At 48.3% G+C, this 17,855-nt stretch overlaps 1 protein-coding gene across 1 annotated transcript; it reads right to left on the bottom strand.

Annotated features, from left to right (window-relative positions):
- Window positions 1-665: 665 nt before the first annotated feature.
- On the bottom strand, window positions 666-15,804 carry LOC108300033 (ubiquinol-cytochrome-c reductase complex assembly factor 2). Its single transcript, XM_017522648.2, has 4 exons — window positions 15,602-15,804; window positions 4,508-4,582; window positions 3,599-3,668; window positions 666-916 (listed from the first exon to the last, which is right to left on the bottom strand). The coding sequence occupies exons 1-4, from the start codon at window positions 15,737-15,739 to the stop codon at window positions 819-821; spliced, it is 381 nt and encodes a 126-aa protein (XP_017378137.1). The 5' UTR covers window positions 15,740-15,804; the 3' UTR covers window positions 666-818.
- Between the last annotated feature and the right edge of the window lie 2,051 nt (window positions 15,805-17,855).

Genomic DNA, 17,855 nt, shown 5'->3' with positions numbered 1-17,855 from the left:
CCCACTTCCACTTTGTACCCACCAGGGGCGCTGTGGGCCCCAGGCCTGTCCCTCTCCTAGCATGGTTCCTGACAGATGCTCAAGTAGGAAAGTGAATGTGTCTATCAGTAAGAGCCAAGGTTCCATGGAATAATAAGGTGACCCTGTGTGCGTCCCCAGACAGCAGGGCCTTTGACTTGTGGTCACCTGCAGAACCTGCCCACACTGCTGAAGCCAACTGCAGCTAAGGCCCCGCCTGGCCAAAGCCTGTCTATAGCTCCCCCGTCCCTTAGGCCAACTGGGCAATGTGGGTTTTTGCAAGGTCAGGGACAGGCCTGAGGTCTGTCCTTCTCTCAGTCCGTCGGGATGATGGCCAAGCAGGCTTTTTGCCTCTCTCAGCCTCACACTTCCCTGCTGCTGTTTGCGACAGGATGCCCTTTTCGGTATTTACTGCTATTTCTGGCTCCCTCCCAGGAACTCCTACAACAAAAGGGAGCCTGAGAATCTTGCCAGGAGACGCCAGACCCCTGCTGGAGGGTGGGGCTCCTGTGGCCGTGCAGGAAGCACCTTGTGCTGAGGCCCCACTACCCTCCCCTGTCAGGCTCAGAGGGAAACCTGCGTTTCCTCTCCCCAGGAGATTTCCCAACCTTGCCAGCAGTCACAGCAGACAGCTCAATCAGCATCCCTTCTCAGGCTGAAACTTTCTTTAGAGCAGCAAGGGCTTCCTTTTTGGGAAGGCTAGAGGAGATTCCCAAAGCGGAAGGTTAGGGGGAAATGGGCAGTTTTATTGATGATGGCAACGCACAAGACTCCACACCTAGGTATGAGGGCGAGAGAGCTCAGGCCTTAGGCTTCTCCTCAGGATCCTTAGAGGCAAACTTCTCCTGCAGTTTCTTCCACAAGCTTTTATCCATTTCTTTAAGCTCTTCCAAGGTGTCTGCGAGGGGGGAGGACAAAAAGAGAGAGGGACTGAAGTCTAAAACTTGATGACACAGGCTGGACCCCGGGGCTTTCCCGACACAAACATGCCTTAGTTTTCACACAGTGTTCCTGAAAAAAGGAAGTGCAGACGCAGCTTCTGAAGAGCAGATCAAACAGGGTAACAGAAGTGACCGCTCGCGGTGACTGAGCACTGTGTGCCAGGTCCTGTGCCCAGCATGCTCTCAGCGGTCTTTCCCCCTCCCCTCAACCTTGGCATCAAAGTGGGGTGTTCTGCTCGTTGCCCTGCTCCATATGAGGGCAAAGAAATGGCCCTGTGCTGTCCGCTGCGCAGCCCACAGGACCAGATGCTTCATCGCAAAATTTGGCCTGCTCCATGCAGCCCTTCTTGTCTCAATTCTTCAGGTGTGGAAACTGAGGCAGGGGGAGAGGTAATTTGCTGAGGTTGCCCCGCTGGGAAGTGGAGCAGGGATTTGAATCCTGGTGTGTGGGCCCAGCACATGTGGTGGAGTTGAGCAGGCACCAGGAGGCAGACGGACTGGGGCCCGAATCCCAGCCCATCACCTCCCACTCTGGGTCCCCTCAAGCAAATCATTTAACCCTCTTCGCCTCGAGTTCCTCATCTGTAAAATGAAAATAAAAACACATCTGCAGACAATTTGGGGACGGGTGAAAAAGAAAATAAAAAACCACAGGTACCCCCAAAGTTGTAAGCATTAAAGAAAATCATGGAAGTAACTTTCTTGGCACACAGTCTGCACTCTGTGAAAAGGCAGCCGTCTTCACCCCAATGCAGGCAGGAGGGGCTCTGGTTTAAGAAAGCAAACTTTCCTCCCCACAGCCAGAGCCAAAGCAGAGTTTCTCGGCCTTGGCACTACCAACACTTTGGGCCAGATGATATTTTTGTGGCTGGCCTGTGCATCACTGAGGGCTGTGTTGAAGCATCTTGGCCTCTACCCACTAACACCAGTAGCACTGCTGCCCCCAGCACCAGTTGTGACAACTAAAAATGTCTCCAGACATTGCCACGTCCCCTGAGGGCCAAAATCACCCCCAGTACGGAATCATTTGTCTCAAGTCTCTAGGGCTAATGTTCCATGAAATCTAATTTTATGTTTATGTTAAATTTTAGATATTCATATAATATTGTTTGGCTTTCCCACCCTGAATTTTCATGTTAACAAAACTACTGGAGAAAAAAAAGAGTATCTTTTCTGACCAAAAAAGGTAACAGAAAAAAGCCCGTGCTATCGGGCTCTTCCAGAAGTCTAGGTCACTGAGGGATCCTCATCCACCTCCAAGCCCCGAGGCCTCCCTTTAGCGCCTTCCATGACCTCAATCCCAGGGTGGACACACGCGTGACCCAGAACACAGCACCTTTCAGACTCGCCAGGCCCTCAAAGCCTCTCACTACAAGGTGCTGCAGGTCTTTTCTTGTCCTGGCAGAGGAGACATTTGGTAAGCTTACTCCATGCAATTTGCAACAAAAATATGAGGCTTGCTGTGAAAACAAATTCTCAGCAAATTTCCTGGAACTAAACTCACAGCCAGAACAAGCTGCAGCGCGGACCAGTGGCGGGGACGGGCCTTCATTGCTGCCAGCTACCTGCTTGCAGAGGCGGCCCTGGGGCGAACAGACAGAGGGCAGAGGCAGGGCCTCCGGAACTTACTTCCACCCTCACTTCAAGCTCAAACTTTGCTCAAACTCTCCAGGGCCCTTGCAATAATGAGCATCAATGCTGTTAATTACATGGACCCAGGGATACAGGAGTAAATTTACACATGAAAATAAACTGCCAATAAAGTGAGTCTGCCTGGCCAAAATATCTTTACCCCCATTTTCTGGCGAGTACTAGAATAAAAATAGGGTTAGAGTTGACACGTAACAGCAGGTCAGACCACCAGGTTTTAATCTCAGAAGAGTGTCTTCTAGAAGCCCATATCCTCAAAACTAAGTAGCTGAAGGCTGCCATTAGAAGAAGACACATTTCTAGAATACCAGCAGGAAATGTTTCAGGGCCATGCCCTCCCAGAAAGGGTTAGCCTATTTTTGCATATAATATACTTGGCAACAAAAATAGTAATTTTCCAGTACCTGCCGACTTCAGCCCTGGCTCTCCTGCCTCCCTCCTTGGGGACAATGGAGACAGGGAGGCAGGGAAAGGACGGGCTTGGCAGGGTGTTTCCTTTCTTGTTCATCACAGTCTTTCAATGACTCGAAAACATACCTAGTTAAACTCATCTAAGCCACAGACCACGTCCCCTGGGTCAGATAACTCTTCGGCGGATATCCCCAAACACATTTATTGAATGGCTTTTTGTTTTAATTAAAACTTTCATTGTTTATAAAGCCCTCTTAGGACCATAAAAATAAAATTATTTTCCTTCCATCTTGATTTCAACTACTTCCATTTGGCAAATATGTCGAAGTAGTCCCCTGTTCCCTGCTGCCCAGCCTTGAATTTAAAAGCACTAAAGATAGATTTCCTTTTTAAATAACGCCTTTGACCTTCTCCACAGTATATGGTCAAAATGCATGAGGCCTATAGCTTCAGAATTTCCTCTGGGCTGTTCTACAGGACTTTCCATCAAGCAAAGCTGTCTTCTTAGACAATTCCCCTTGGCCACTCAAACTCCGAGAATCATGTGCAAAGCAATGAGAAAACTGTGCTTTCATTACCTGTAGACAGGATCAGCTTGTACTCTTCCAACGACAGGCCACTGAAGCTGGTTTCTCTGGGGCGAGGGTACTGGTCACAGGGGTAGAGAGGAAGAGAAGGGAGGAGACAGATCAGCACACAAGCTCTGCTCTCTAACTGCGGTTCACTTGGGCCCTGGGCAACCAGAGGCCAGGAGGCCTAGCAAGAGGAGCAGCGCCACCTTGAGGTCAAGACTTGGCTTTGCAAGAGCCAGTACAGTCTCCAGGACGCAGCTCCAACTTCAACGTGCCCATGAGTCCTCTCTGGAAAACGCAGGTATGGGCAGGGCCCCCGATTCTGCATTTCTAACCAGCTCCCAGGTGATGCCCAAACTGCTGCTCATGGACCACATGTTAGTAGGGAGGATTTAGAAAAAATCCATTTTCCACATGGGCATATGGCCACATATATTTGTGGAGTTACAGAACATATTTTTTGAGTCTAGGAAAAACCACTCTAAATGGAATTTAACAGTAATCACGCTGGGGTCCAGCTCTGGAAAAGGAGGGCACATTCCCAATCATCCCATCTTTATCACCAGAGTGCAGGGAGGTGTCAGTTTCATCAGCGTGGATGGGAAAATAGGTATAAATCCAATGGCTGTCAGATACTCCCAGGAGCACGCACTGGCATATCAAATACATGACTTCTATTCATAATTGGTTTTGTTTTTTTTCCCTATTCCCTATATTCACAATTTTAAATAGCTTTTATTTAGGTGGCCTAAAAGCCTCTACCAGGCACCTCTGTTCGCTTGGTTGAAATTACTGGTTTCATTTGAAAACAGCAAACCCGATTCTTTACAAAACACATTACATAATCAAGATTTTCACTCATTCTTATTAGCTGTCCTGTCAGAAAGCTGGGGGTATGCAAGGTGACCCACTCACCTTGTGTTTGTAGTAGTTTGAATGGAGTCGCGCTAAGCTCTCGTACATCTGATCACAGGCCTCAGGCTCTGCAATCTGAAAAGCAAAGAATCCCCAAGGAGGTAAGCAAAGGAGTCCTGCCTCCCACAGTGTCTGTACCTTGAGGAAAGACCATACTTAATAAGGCATTCACATGAAGCAGGCCTGCAGCTAGCACTGGCTTCTCCACTCTGTGGGAAGCAAACCTGGACTACAGCTCTGCTATTAGAAACCACTTTTTGGAGGCATAGCTCTGCCTCATCAGCTCCCCAACCTGCAGAAGAATCAGATCAATTAACCAGCAAACAAGCATTTGTTGATCATCTGTGACTTGTAAGCCACCACACCAGCTGCAGTGGGAGATGCCACAATAGAAACCTAAGGTTGGGGGTGTGCCTAACACAGCGGGTGCTGGGCAGGGTGGGCTGCAGGGATTCAGCCAGGGAGTCCCCACACGCTCAAGTGGTCAGTGCATGAAGGAAGTGAGATGATGCTAGGTTCTGAAGGAAGCACAGGGGTCAGCAAGCAGAAGGAAGGGCAGGCCTTCCTGGGGGAGGAGATGCCTTCAGCAAGAAAGAGGAGGCAGGAATCCCCTAGGATGCTTCAGGCCAGACCAGCAGATTCTTTTTTTTTTTTTTTTTTAATTGAGACAGAGTCTCACTCTGTCACCCAGCCAGGCTGGAGGGCAGTGGCACAATCTCGGCTCACTGCAACCTCCACCTCCCAGGTCCAAGCGATTCTCCAGCCTCTGCATCCAGAATAGCTGGGATCACAGGCATGCACCACCACACCCAGCTAATTTTTGTATTTTTTAGTAAAGATGGGGTTTTGCCATGTTGGCCAGGCTGGTCTCGAACTCCTGACCTCAGGTGATCTGCCCACCTCAGCCTCCCAGAGTGCTGGGATAAGAGGCATTGGCCACCATGCCTGGCCTCAAATCAAATTCTTTTAGGAAAGACAAAAAAAAAGAAAAAAAAAAAATCTGAGTTTGCTGAAACTCTACAAGAAGGAAAGAAACACGAAGAAGGCAACATTTAAGATGAAACGGGTGAGCTGAGGAGAACCAAGACAGGACCCCAGTTAGGTCTGCTAGAAAGGAGATGGCCCAGAACACCAAGGCCTTCCATGGAAAGGGAGAAATAAGTAAATCTAGTGCCAGAGACAGTGCTGCCCCTGCTGGACATCCTCAGGAAGACAGGCAGCACACAGATGAGACGTGGTCTTTTCCCTTTCACACCTTTAAAAATTTTCCCTTTACTCTGTCCTTGCTATTGTTTATGTATAGTTCCTTCCCTTTACATTTTCCTGCCAAGAATTCTGAAAAGCTCCCCAGAACCAAACTTTCTCTTTTACATTTTTTTCCCTAGAATTCAAATGAAAGATTTTTTCCTAACTTAAATCCTTCCTTGGAGAAGGCAGAGCATAAATAAATCAGTAGTAAAGCACTTTTATAGGCAGCTCCACTTCTGACTCTCTGTGCATGTCAAATGAGGTCCTCACTTTATAGCAAACAAAAAGGCGATCCATCATTTAGTTCTACCTGATCCATTCCTGGGTTCAGGTTGAACATCATGAGAATGTTCAGCTAGATACATCAGGAGAGGAAGGATTATGGCCTGAGGAGGTGGTCAGTGTAATAATCAAAGTCATTATCTGAGTGAACAGCACGAATGGAGAACTTTGAGGCTGGTGCCTCCTTGCTGCTGGTCAGCTCTTCCAGGGAAAGTCCAGCTAGAATAGAATTCTGCACACATGCTTTGCACGAACACATGTGGAACATTTTTCTTCAGCAGGACACGCATAACCAAGAGCTAACACAGAAGACAGAAGGACAGGAAGTAAAAGACACAAAAGGAAAAAGAAAATTATACTGGCACAAAGTTTTCTGTGCACAACAATATTTAGTTCAAAAGAAAACAGTGTACTTCTTTTGCTTTCTCTCTTCATACTTGTGTAGATGTGCTCATACACACAACACACACACACACACACACACATTTTTTGAGACAGAGTCTTGCTCTTGTCACCCAGGCTGAAGTGTAATGGCACAATCTCGGCTCACTGCAACCTCCGCCTTCCAGGTTCAAGTGATTCTCCTGCCTCAGCCTTCCGAGCAGCTGGTACAGGCCCCTGCCACCAGGCCCGGCTAATTTTTATATTTCCAGTAGAGATGGGGTTTTGCCATATTGGCCAGGCTGGTCTCAAACTCTGGACCTCATGATCCATCTGCCTCGGCCTCCCAAAGTGCTGGAATTACAGGCGTGAGCTACTGTGCCCAGCCTATAAATTTAACAGACATTCATGGAGACCTTCCAGCATGCTTGGCCCATGCATGAGCAGGGGATGCTTGGGTGAAGTATCTCCAAGGCTATAGGGAGCAGTGGAGTCAAGCTGCCTGGGTTGAATCCTGGTACCATCACTTATCAGCCATGGGATGTCAGGCAAACCACTCACTCTTTCTCTATGAAACACACTTAAAAAAAAAAGTTTCCACAGTTGCTTTCTTTCTCTATGTCTGTACATACATATCTTTCTTCTGATCCACTTGAAAGTAGGAGCATAATGCCCCTTCACCCCGTATTTCAGTGTGCATTTCCTAAGAACATTCTCTTACATAACCAGAGTTCAACGATCAAATTCAGGCCACTGAACATCGACACAACACTATTATCTAATGCACAGTCCATATTCCAATTTTGTCAATTGTCTCAATAATCATCGATGGAAAAACAGGATGTCCTGCTGCATTTACCTGTCATGTACCTTTTAGTCTCCTTTAATCTGGGACAGTTCCTCGGCCTTTATCTTTCATGCACTGAACATTTTGGAAGCATACTGGCCAACTTAACCTTTCTTTTAAAGGAAAAGATAATAATAGCCCCTACTTCGCAGGGTGGTGTGAGGATAAATGAGGTAATGCTTGGGCTGCTCTCAATTCCGGGCCTGGAACACTGATAAACGTGAGTGATTAGTTTTTGTGACAGTTATTAGTAGTGAAGAGTTGCAGTAAACACTGGCCTGTCTCATGAAGTGAGAGGGGAAAGACACAACAGTTCAGGACCACCCTGGTGCGAGTGGAACGAAGCGGCATGTACAAGAGGCTGTGGGCCTGTGGAGCCAGGCAGGACGTGCTGGAGAATGAGCGGCTGAGGATGGGCGCATGTACCCGCAAGGAGTGGGGGCGCTCCAGGCACAGGACCAGGTAGAGCCAGTGCCAGGGAATGGGTCAGCATGTTATCAGTGGATCAGCGTGGCTGACGTGCACTGCCGAGCCTGGCACTGGAGGCAGAAGTGAGGACGGATGAGAAACTGCCGAGGCTTCACTCCTGACTGACCCTAATGGCTCTCAGTGGTCACTGAGCTCTCCATGGTCTGCCAAGTGAGCAGCTACTTGCTGCACCTGGGCTTCACCTGGTGACCACTTATCTGGACCTTCCCTTCCTGCCACCATCCCCACCACCTTCCCAACCAAGCTCTTAGGAAAGGAGTCCACGGGCTGATTAGTTTTCCTCCCACAGCCTCTGCCTCTCTCCTGGGCTCCCAACACTGCTTCCTGGTAAACCTGCATTCTGACCAGAGCCGCACCCTCAGACACCTGTCAACTCAACTTCCCTTCCTGCTCCAACTTCTCTAGCAGTGAGAAGTCAGCAGTAGGCTGCTCAGCGACCTTATACCACACCCTCAAGTGGGTGAGGAGGGTACTGTCCTTCCTTGCCATCTATTCCCATCCCTGATGGGCAGCAGGACAGACGGGAGGGGCACAGCGAGTGGGTCACCCTTGTAGAGCGCTGCTCCTGTAAGAGCAAAGTGCACAAAGTCTAAGTGTAAAAAGCAAAGTGACCCTCAGGTGCCCTCATCTCTTAAGCTTCCTCAGCGTGAAAGAGATAGTCTCCTAGAGAGTTCCCAGAATTCCTGGACTCAATCGTAATCTGAGAAAAAAGAGCAAACACCTGAGTCCTAAAATCAGACTTGCCAGACAGCTTCCCGTCTGAGGTCAGAAGGCAGCCGAGGGTGCAAAAGGAGTGTGAGATATGCCCATTTCTGGCCAAGTTCTTACCGCCTGAGGAGTGGCGGAGTCCTTGTCAATGCTAAGATCCTAGCCACAGAGAACTCAAGTTCAGCAATTAAAACACAGTCATGCTTACTACTTAAAAGGATGTCGATGGAGACATCTGTCAGATTCCGGAAGCCTCACCACTTTCCTATACCTTACACTTTATTCACAGACTCCAGCATCAACATTCCTGAGTCCTGAAAGGCAGTTTTTCTGATGAAATGGACTGTGCATTTTCAGAACTATTCTTAATACAAGCTTTAAATTACCTGATTTTGCATTCACACCTAATGAGATCATGGAAGTTTTAGGACTAATCGCAGTGCTGGGTTTGAAAAAGATAGCAGTGGGGACATGATGAAAAATTCAGCACTGCTCCCGAAATGTGAATAAAATAGATGTTCATCTGACGAGTGTCCTCTGTGGCTCTGTTTTTGCTCCTTTTGCATTTCCCCTGCTCAGTCATCAGTAAATTTCTCTTTACCATATTAAACTTATATACATACAAATCTACATCAGTGCCGCAGGCACCCATTTCGATTTTCAAAATTGAATTTTGGGTGGTGACAGCAAGTGGTACAGCGGCCCTTATTCTAGTCACACAAAGGGACACATAAGCACTTTTGGGAAAGGGTGTTGCAAATTGCTTTGCTAATTAAGGTAGAGCTGGATTCAGTCCAGGAGGATCTATAAAAAAAAAGGTTTTCAAGACTTGGTAATGAACTTCTGAAATGAGTTCATTCTGTTATGGGAGCCTATTCCCTTCAATTGAGTTGAAAATGTATTTCTTAAGCACCTACTATAGAGAGAGTGCTCCACGAGGGGAGTGTGAGGTGTCACTAAGAAGAAGACCCAGGCCGGCTGAGGAGAAGCTGGCAGACACACTGCGGAGACAAGATATACAGGCATTAGAAACCAACCCTGCCCAGGGCAGCGTGCAAGCGAGAGCCAGAGCTGCAGAGCACGGGCCGCTGCGGGAGACTCGAGGTGGGAGCTGGGTACCAGGCTGGGCTGCCAGGGAGGTGTGGCGGGGAAGGGTTGAGTTTCACTGCAGCAACAGTGCACAGACTGAGGAGTGCCAACCTGGGCATGAATGACACAGGGACCAGAAATGAGAACGAGGCACGATGACGCACAGGACAAGGGTGTTTTAGGCAGGCAAGGTTTTTAAGGGGAACCCAGGGAAGGCTCCAAAAGCCTGGGAAGCCACCCAGTTCTTTACAAACTGTGTCTGGGTTTTATTGGGTTGCAAGGGTCGGGTGACTCACAGTGCACTTGCCTCAAAGGTTCAGAACCGTTTGTACCATGGCCAGTTTGGGAGGCCATGGGAGGACACCCTTGCTGAGCCTGGGGCTTGGGTTGGGGTGGGTGAGAGGCAAGGCTGGAACCGCAGGCTGGGACCAAGGATCAGAGGCATTGTAGCTCTCAGAAAGTTGCCTGCCACCTGTCCAGGAGGCAACAGGCAGATCCCAAAGATCTCTGAATAAAGTAATGATGCACCAAAAGTGGCCAAGAATTTCTCCCTTCCGGAGGAGCACTGCGTCTTCACATATGCAGAGAGAAACACCACCCCTTAGTGTGGATACTATCCTAGCTCGCAGGGCGACTTCAGAATTGGGAGAGGAAAAAAGATGGAGATGTTTGCATTCCCTCTTAGAGATGATTCTCCTCACAACTCCTGTTTTTCGATGGGCTCAATACACAACTAAAAATAGGATAATCTGTTCTTAGGATTCTCTGCAAAAACATGACTTCAGGGGGCCCATAAGTGGGGGTGAGCAATGTTGAGATGGCCTCACTGTGGCCAGCATGTGCCAGGCAGCTTGGGAGCTAGCTCCTGCCACGCTGAGGAATGTCAAAGACCAGGCCTCAGCTGCATGACTGAGAAAACAGAATTACAAAAAGACCTTTGAATTCTCCTCTGAGAAGGTGGAAATATCATTTACATTATTAAAAACCCAAGACAAAGTTTAACTTTTTTCAAACTGGGCCAGTTATCATTAAACTTGGATACAATTAGAACTCCCGGGTGGGCGAGCCCCTTCCTGGGCAGCAGCTCTTGCAGGCCGCCCCTTGGAGCTGCACCCCGTGCTACATAAGTGGGTGCTGGTGTGCCGTCCCGGCTCTTTTAGGAAGCACCTAATGAACTCATTAGAAAGACCTGTTCCTTTCCCTATTGTTAAGTCAACAATTACAGTTGTTTTGCCATCTTCCCGCACGCTGTGATTCTTTTATTAAGCTCCAGCGCTGTAGGAAACACGTGTTCTTAGAAAAACTGTATTCAAAAGGGGCAAAGCCTATAAACACTGACTTTATAAAACTACACAAAAGGATATGGGGGGTGAGAGGAGTTATGTGTGTTCCTGCTCCCACCACCACCTCCCCACTTGGTAGGTTTCGGGTGGACCATGAGACTCCCCAGAGGGCAATGTGAGGTGGAATAAACAGAGGCAGTGGTTTTTGTGCTCTGGTTTTGAGTATTAATTATTACTTTACCCTCTAGTGAACCTGGCTCTTCTCTGCCTGGGGTCCCACCGAGGACCACCTTTCTTCCCATCTGCACTGGTAGTGGCTGGGGCAAAGAATAGGTGGGCAAACACAGGGGGTTCCATCTGCTGCCCAAACTATCTATGGCACAAAAAGGTTTGAACAGGCAACCAGGGGAAGGAAGTGGCTTGACGTTCATGGAACAAGAGATTGTCCTGGCCGGGCGCGGTGGCTCACGCCTGTAATCCCAGCACTTTGGGAGGCCGAGGCGGGTGGATCACGAGGTCAAGAGATCGAGACCATCCTGGTCAACATGGTGAAACCCCATCTCTACTAAAAATACAAAAAATCAGCTGAGCATGGTGGTGCGTGCCTGTAATCCCAGCTACTCAGGAGGCTGAGGCAGGAGAATTGCCTGAACCCAGGAGGCGGAGGTTGTGGTGAGCCGAGATCGCGCCACTGCACTCCAGCCTGGGTAACAAGAGCGAAACTCTGTCTCAAAAAAAAAAAAAGAGATTGTCCTAACAATAACTTGGAACAGCAGCCCAGGAGACGGCGCATACCAGGGCCAGGAGGGCTGGGTCTGTTTCTCACTTGGCTTGTCTCTTATGGCTAGAGAGCCCTCAGTGCGTTGTCTTATGTTTCTGATTTGTTTCCCCATCTGTAAAATGGGAGCAGTAATGGCTACCACTCAGCTGCAATAAGGATTAAATGAGATTAATACACAAAGGTGTGCTGTGCACCTTTCGGGGTGACTGTTAGGACCAAGGAAGCCAAGAGGCTGAGAGGACTGACTGCCTCTATCCTCTACAGGAATGGAAAGATGGCATGAGCAGAGCTACTGTCCCCCCAAGTCCACAACCAAGAGGGAGCTCCATACTAGTCAGTCAACTGGATCTAATCCCCACCTCCTGCTGCCAGTTTAATGAAGAGCCTACCAGAATCACCTTTCTTTCTCAAGGTCTTTATAAATGATCTAGGAGTGTCAGCAGGAGTGACTCACAGTAGTGTTTCCAACTCCAGCGAGGGGCTGCACCCTTCAAAAATTATCACAAAGGTTTACTAAGCTCAGGTGCATTCTCAGGTGACATTAGGATGAGGTACCACAACAGTGGTCCTGAGTAATGCACCTTCTGCCATGGTGATGCCCTGATTCACTCTACCAAGAATGCATTCATCGGCCGCTACAGAATCATCAATGGAGCATGACTTGCATCTATAGCTGGGACTCAAACCTGTGTGGGCCTTTGACCGATCAGGAACGATTTCCCTAGGAGATGACAAAGGATGACAACTCCAAAACAGAAAACTCTTTCCCCCTTTGCTGGCTCCTGTTACACTAATAAGCAAGTGAACGTAATGCTCTCTCGCCTCGCCAAGGATCAAGGCTCTGATGGCCCAACTGTAAGCTCCTTGGAGGCGAGGACCCGGTTATGGCCTTCTTCCATAGATCCTGCAATTTCCCCATACAGTAAGCTCTCAAATCAATTCTTACCACTCAGGACACACAAATATTCCCTTTCTACTCTTCACAACTTCCTTCCATCTAGTTCTGCTACATCTGAAACGATATTCAAATAATCGTTGTCTCATGTGCCATAACCAACTATTTACTTATCTATTCATTCAGACGTTTACTGAGCATTTTTTATGGGCCAAGAACTATGCTAGACACTGGTAGGGGAGGGAGGAAAAGATAAAATTGGCATCATCTCTATTTTCAGGAAGCTCATGCTAAAAATATGCAGGGAGCACAGCCAGAAAGTTTACGGGGTTTGTAGAATTGGGCCTAGATAAGATTCTTGCCTTAAAGATCTTTACACTTTGGGCCAGTAAAGACCACCATGAATGACGGAAGGGCCCTGGGTAAAACATTCCCCAGGTTGCCAGCCAATCAGTAGTTCAGTCACAGGGATGCCACTGGGCATGCTCCCGCTCCATGAGGTGGGCTGGCTTGGCTCCGTTTTGGGCTAAGCTGCAAAAAAAGACCATGCTCCTGCTTTGACAGGTCTTGGCCAAGTTTCACAAGTCATTTCTTCAGAGTATGTGTATGTATCTCATTTCATATCTGATCTCTTGCCTGAGTCCCCGGCTCAAATATAGCACTGCCTACTTGACATTTCCACTTGGAAATCAGTGTACTTGGCATCTCAAGTTTAACCTGTTTAACACTGAACTCAAGACATTCTTCCTACATCCACCTATTCCTCTCTCAGTAAATGGCACTATCTTAGACCTAGTTGCTCAGGCCAAAACAAAAAAAAATCTAGGTGCTATGCTTGGCTACTCTCTTTCCCCCGATTAAAAAAAAATATTATTATTATTACTTTTTTAGAGACAGGGTTTCTCCACGTTAGTCAGGCTGGTCTTGAACTTCTGACCTCAGGTGATCCAACCACCTTGGCCTCCCAAAGTGCTGGGATTACAGGCACGAGCCCCCACGCCGGGCCCTCTCTTTCCCTTTATCCCACATCCCATATATCAGCAAGTCCTGCTGACTCGACCTGCTACCTGCACATAACCTGAATGCAGCCACTTCCATCTTCTGTGCTGCCATACTCATCCAACCCGCCATCTCTCACTTATACCACCAGTCAGCTTCTCTCCAGCCTCGTTTTTGTTCTTACCCCCTCTAGCCCACTCACCACATACAAGCAGAAGTCTTTTAAAAAAGTAAATTAGGGCTGGGTGTGGTGCCTCATATCTGTAATCCCAGCACTTTGGGATGCCGAGGTGGGAGGGATTACTGAAGGTTGGGAGTTCGAGACCAGCCTGACCAACACGGAGAAATCCTGTCTCTACTAAAAATACAAAATTAGCTGGGCATGGTGGTGCATGCCTGTAATCCCAGCTACTCAGGTGGCTGAGGCACGAGCATCACTTGAACCCGGGAAGCAGAGGTTGTGGTGAGCCGAGATCACACCCACCAGCCTGAGCAACAAGAGCGAAACTCCGTCTCAAAAAAAAAAAAAAAGTAAATTAGGGCACATCAGTCCCCTCACTAAACATCCCCAGTACTTCTCACTGGTCTTACGATAAGGTCTAACTCCTAATCAGAGCAGATAATATCCTACTGCGCCTGGCTCCTGACCTCCACTTAGCAAACTCCACCTTACTCACTATCCTGCAGCCATTCTGGCTTTCTGTTCTTGAACATGTCACTCTGCTTCCTACCTCTGGACATGTGCAGTGCCTGGAATATCCTTCCCACCAAGTGTACATCGCTGGCTCTTCCTCTTGCCTTATGTCTCACCTATGTGTCATCTCCTCAGAAACGCCCAACTATAACATTACCCTTTTATCATGCTACCCTATTTTCCATCGATCACAGTACTTCTCTGTCTTATGTACGCCTACTTGTTTATTGTGCCCTGAACTACAGTGTAAAACTTCATGTGGGCAAGGCTTCACCTGTTTAACACTACTGTTTCCCTAGCCCGTTCCAGGCATATGGTAAGTGCTCAATAAATACGAACTATATGAATGAATGAATCCCAGAGCTTGCAGGACCAACCTAGAAGAGAGCCAGAAAGTAGGCGTAGTACTACTCACACATAGTTGCCGGAGCTGAGGACCCAAACCTGATGCACAGGATTACAGGAGATCAGGAAGAACGCAAACGCTTAGTGGCGGCCTAAGGAGTTAACTGGGGATCAGCTCAGTCAATACACAACACTGAGAGGTAATGGTACCATGACACGGAAGCAAAAAGCTGAGGCTGTCACCAGCTGCCACTGGTATTGCGGGTCTCAACTCTGTGTGCACCTTGAATCACCTGGAGAGCTTTTAAAACACTGAGGCCAAGGCCGGGCGCAGTGGCTCGCGCCTGTAATCCCAGCACTTTGGGAGACAGAGGCAAGCGGATCACCTGAAGTAAGGAGTTCGAGACCAGCCTGGCCAACATGGTGAAACCCTGTCTTTACTACAAATACAAAAATTAGCTGGGCATGGTGGCAGGCGCCTGTAATCCCAGCTACTAGGGAGGGTGAGGCAGGAGGAGAATCACTTGAACCTGCGAGGCGGAGGTTGCACTAAGCCGAGATCCCGCCATTGCACTCCAGCCTGGGGGAAAAGAGTGAAACTCCGTCACCAAAAAACAAAAAAACACCGAGGCCAAGACCCCATTCCTAGATTCTGAATCATTAAGGTTGAGCGATCCCAGACATCTTAAGTTTTTGTTTTTTGATCTGTAGAGACGAGGTCCCACTATATTACCCAGGCTGGTCTCCTGGGCTCAAGCGATCCTCCAGCCTCGGCCTCTCAGAGTGCTGCGATTATAGGTGTGAACCACTGCACCCGGCCCATCTGGAGTTTTAAAAAGCTTCTTCGGCAATTCCAGGGGCAGCCGGGGGAGAGCACTGAGTAGGAGGCGAGTCGCTATCAGTAGCTCCCTGGGGGAAAAAGGGGGGCGCGCGCACGTGCGGCCTGGAAGGAAGGGCGCGCGCATGCGCAGACCCACCCGCTAGCGCGCTCGCTGGCCACGCCTCTGCCTCGTCCTCTCCTCCCCTCGTCCCAACCGCCTCCCCGCCGGTCACCTGGGTATTCTCTCCCTCCCGAAAGGCCTGTGCCACCCGCTGTCGCAGGTAAGCGCCCAAGTCCCGGCCCCGTTTGGTCTCGTCCACTGGCCATTCCTCACAGAGCTTAAGAAAACGCCGGTACCGGCTGGCCGCCATTTTGGGCCCCAAATGGGCGGCTTCCCGCCCTTGGGGGAGGAGTCGGCGCTGCTGGATGGCGCTTGCGCACTAAGTCTTGCAGCCTTCCTAAGGAGGGGGACGGGAGTCCTGGAGGGCATGCGCGACTTTGCAGGCGCCCAGCTGCTGTCCGGGTGGGGGCGCTGCTCGCCTGTCTCTGCAGGTAGAGCTAATTCAGTCTTCGTCCTCCTGGAACCGGCCCAGCTCCCAGGGGCAAGGCCGACGTGGAGTACCCCAGAGACAGCTTTGCTTCTCTTTTTCAATGACTGCAGAAGCTTGAGACTAAAAAACCCTCCTCCGAGGCCTCTGCTGTTTTGCATAAAGCAATACATTTACGTGTAAATACAGGTTACTGGATGAAGATGTGTTTGAACGTTGTTCATGTGTGCCCCTGTACCTGTCACTAACCTTGGTACTCTGCCGCAGTTCCTTTAGTGCTTCCTAGTTCTTGTTCCTCTCTGCCCAGCCCCTATTAGTATCCCTTCTGTGCCCCCCCTCCGACCCCTCATAAGCCAGACATCTCTGGGAGGCCCAGGTTTTCTAGTCTGAGCAAATGTCAACTGGGTTGATTCGGCCTAGAAAAACCTTTTTTTTTTTTTTTTTCCAATTTATTATTATTTTGTAGTGTGGTAAAATACACATAACAAAATGTACTATCTTAACGATTTTTTTTTAAAGACAAGTTCCTGGCATGTGGTCCGTGTTGGTCTCAAACTCCTGGACTCAAGTGATCCTCCCACCTTGGCCTCCTAAAGTGCTGGGATTACAGGTGTGAGCCGCCATGCCTGGCCTTAATTTTTTTTTTTTTTTTTTTTTGTTGGAGTCTTGCTCTGTTGCCCAGGCTGGAGTGCAGTAAATGACACAACCTTTGCCTCCTGGGTTCAAGTGATTCTCCTGCCTCAGCCTCCTGAGTAGCTGGGACTACAGGTGCTCACTGCCACGCCCAGCTATGTTTTATATTTTTAGTAGGGTCGGGGTTTCATCATGTTGGCCAGGCTAGTCTCGAACTCCTGACCTCAGGTGATACTCCCACCTCCGTCTCCCAAAGTGCTGGGACTACAGGCATGAGCCACCGTGCCTGGACAGCCATTTTGAAGTGTACATTTCAGTGGTATGAAATGTTGTGCGGCCACCATACCGTCCATCTCCATAATTCTTGTAAAACTGAAACTCTATACTCATTAAACAACAAATCCCCATTTCCCCATTTCCCCCTCTCCCCCGACCCCCTGGCAATGACCATTTTATTTTGTCTCTGATTTTGACTACTCTAGGTACCTCATATCATGGAATCCTGCAGTATTTTTGTGACTGGCTTATTTTGCTTAGCATAATGTCTTCGCCTCAAGGTTCATTTATTTTGTAGCATATGTCAGAATGTCCTTTCTTTTTAAGGCTGAATAATATTCCGTTGCATGTATATAGCACATTTTGTTTATGCATCCCTTGATAGACACTTGGGTTGCTTCCATGTTTTAGCCCTCGTGAATAACGCTGCTGTGAACATGGGTGTGCAAACATCTCACGACCTTGCTTTCAATTCTTTTGCTATGTGCTCAGAAGTGGAATTGCTGGATCATATGGCATTTCTATTTTAAGTTTTTTGAGGAACTACCGTACTGCTTTCCACAGCAGCTGCACCATTTTTCACTCCCACCACCAGTGCAAAAGGGTTCCAATTTCTCCACATCCTTACGAACATTCGTTATTTTCTGGTTTTTTGATAGTAACCATCCTAATGGGTGAGGCTGTATCTCAATGTAGCTTTGATTTGCGTTTCTCTAATGATTAGTGATATTGAGGATCTTTTTATGTGCTTGTCAGCCATTTGCATATCTTCAGAGAAGTATCTATTCAAGTCCTTTACCTGTTTTTAATCGGGTTGGTTTTTTATTTGTTTGTTATTGAGTTTTAGGAGTTCTCTCTGTGTTCCAGATATTAATTCCTTGACAACTATATGATTTCAAAATATTTTCTCCCATTGAAACATGTTTGTTTTACCAAGTCTTCTCTTAAATGTCTCTAGCTACATCACCATGTAGACTGATTTTTGTTCTCAAAAGACTGTCCTGCCATCTGCATTTTCATAAGAAAGCCT

This window comes from Cebus imitator, unplaced genomic scaffold (genome assembly GCF_001604975.1).
Source record: "Cebus imitator isolate Cc_AM_T3 unplaced genomic scaffold, Cebus_imitator-1.0 Scaffold24, whole genome shotgun sequence".
Classification (NCBI taxonomy): Eukaryota; Metazoa; Chordata; class Mammalia; order Primates; family Cebidae; genus Cebus; species Cebus imitator.
The sequence above is the reverse complement of the archived record's forward strand: the minus strand, read 5'-3'. Positions and strand labels throughout refer to the sequence as shown.

Bases quoted from the DNA above. Each gene is read 5' to 3' on its own strand.
- LOC108300033 (XM_017522648.2), bottom strand. From the start codon at position 15,739: ATGGCGGCCAGCCGGTACCGGCGTTTTCTTAAGCTCTGTGAGGAATGG. The intron at 4,583-15,601 runs GTGACCGGCGGG...TTTGCTTTTCAG, and splicing joins GGGAGGGAGAGAATACCCAG to ATTGCAGAGCCTGAGGCCTG. The intron at 3,669-4,507 runs GTGAGTGGGTCA...CCCTGTGACCAG, and splicing joins CAAACTACTACAAACACAAG to TACCCTCGCCCCAGAGAAAC.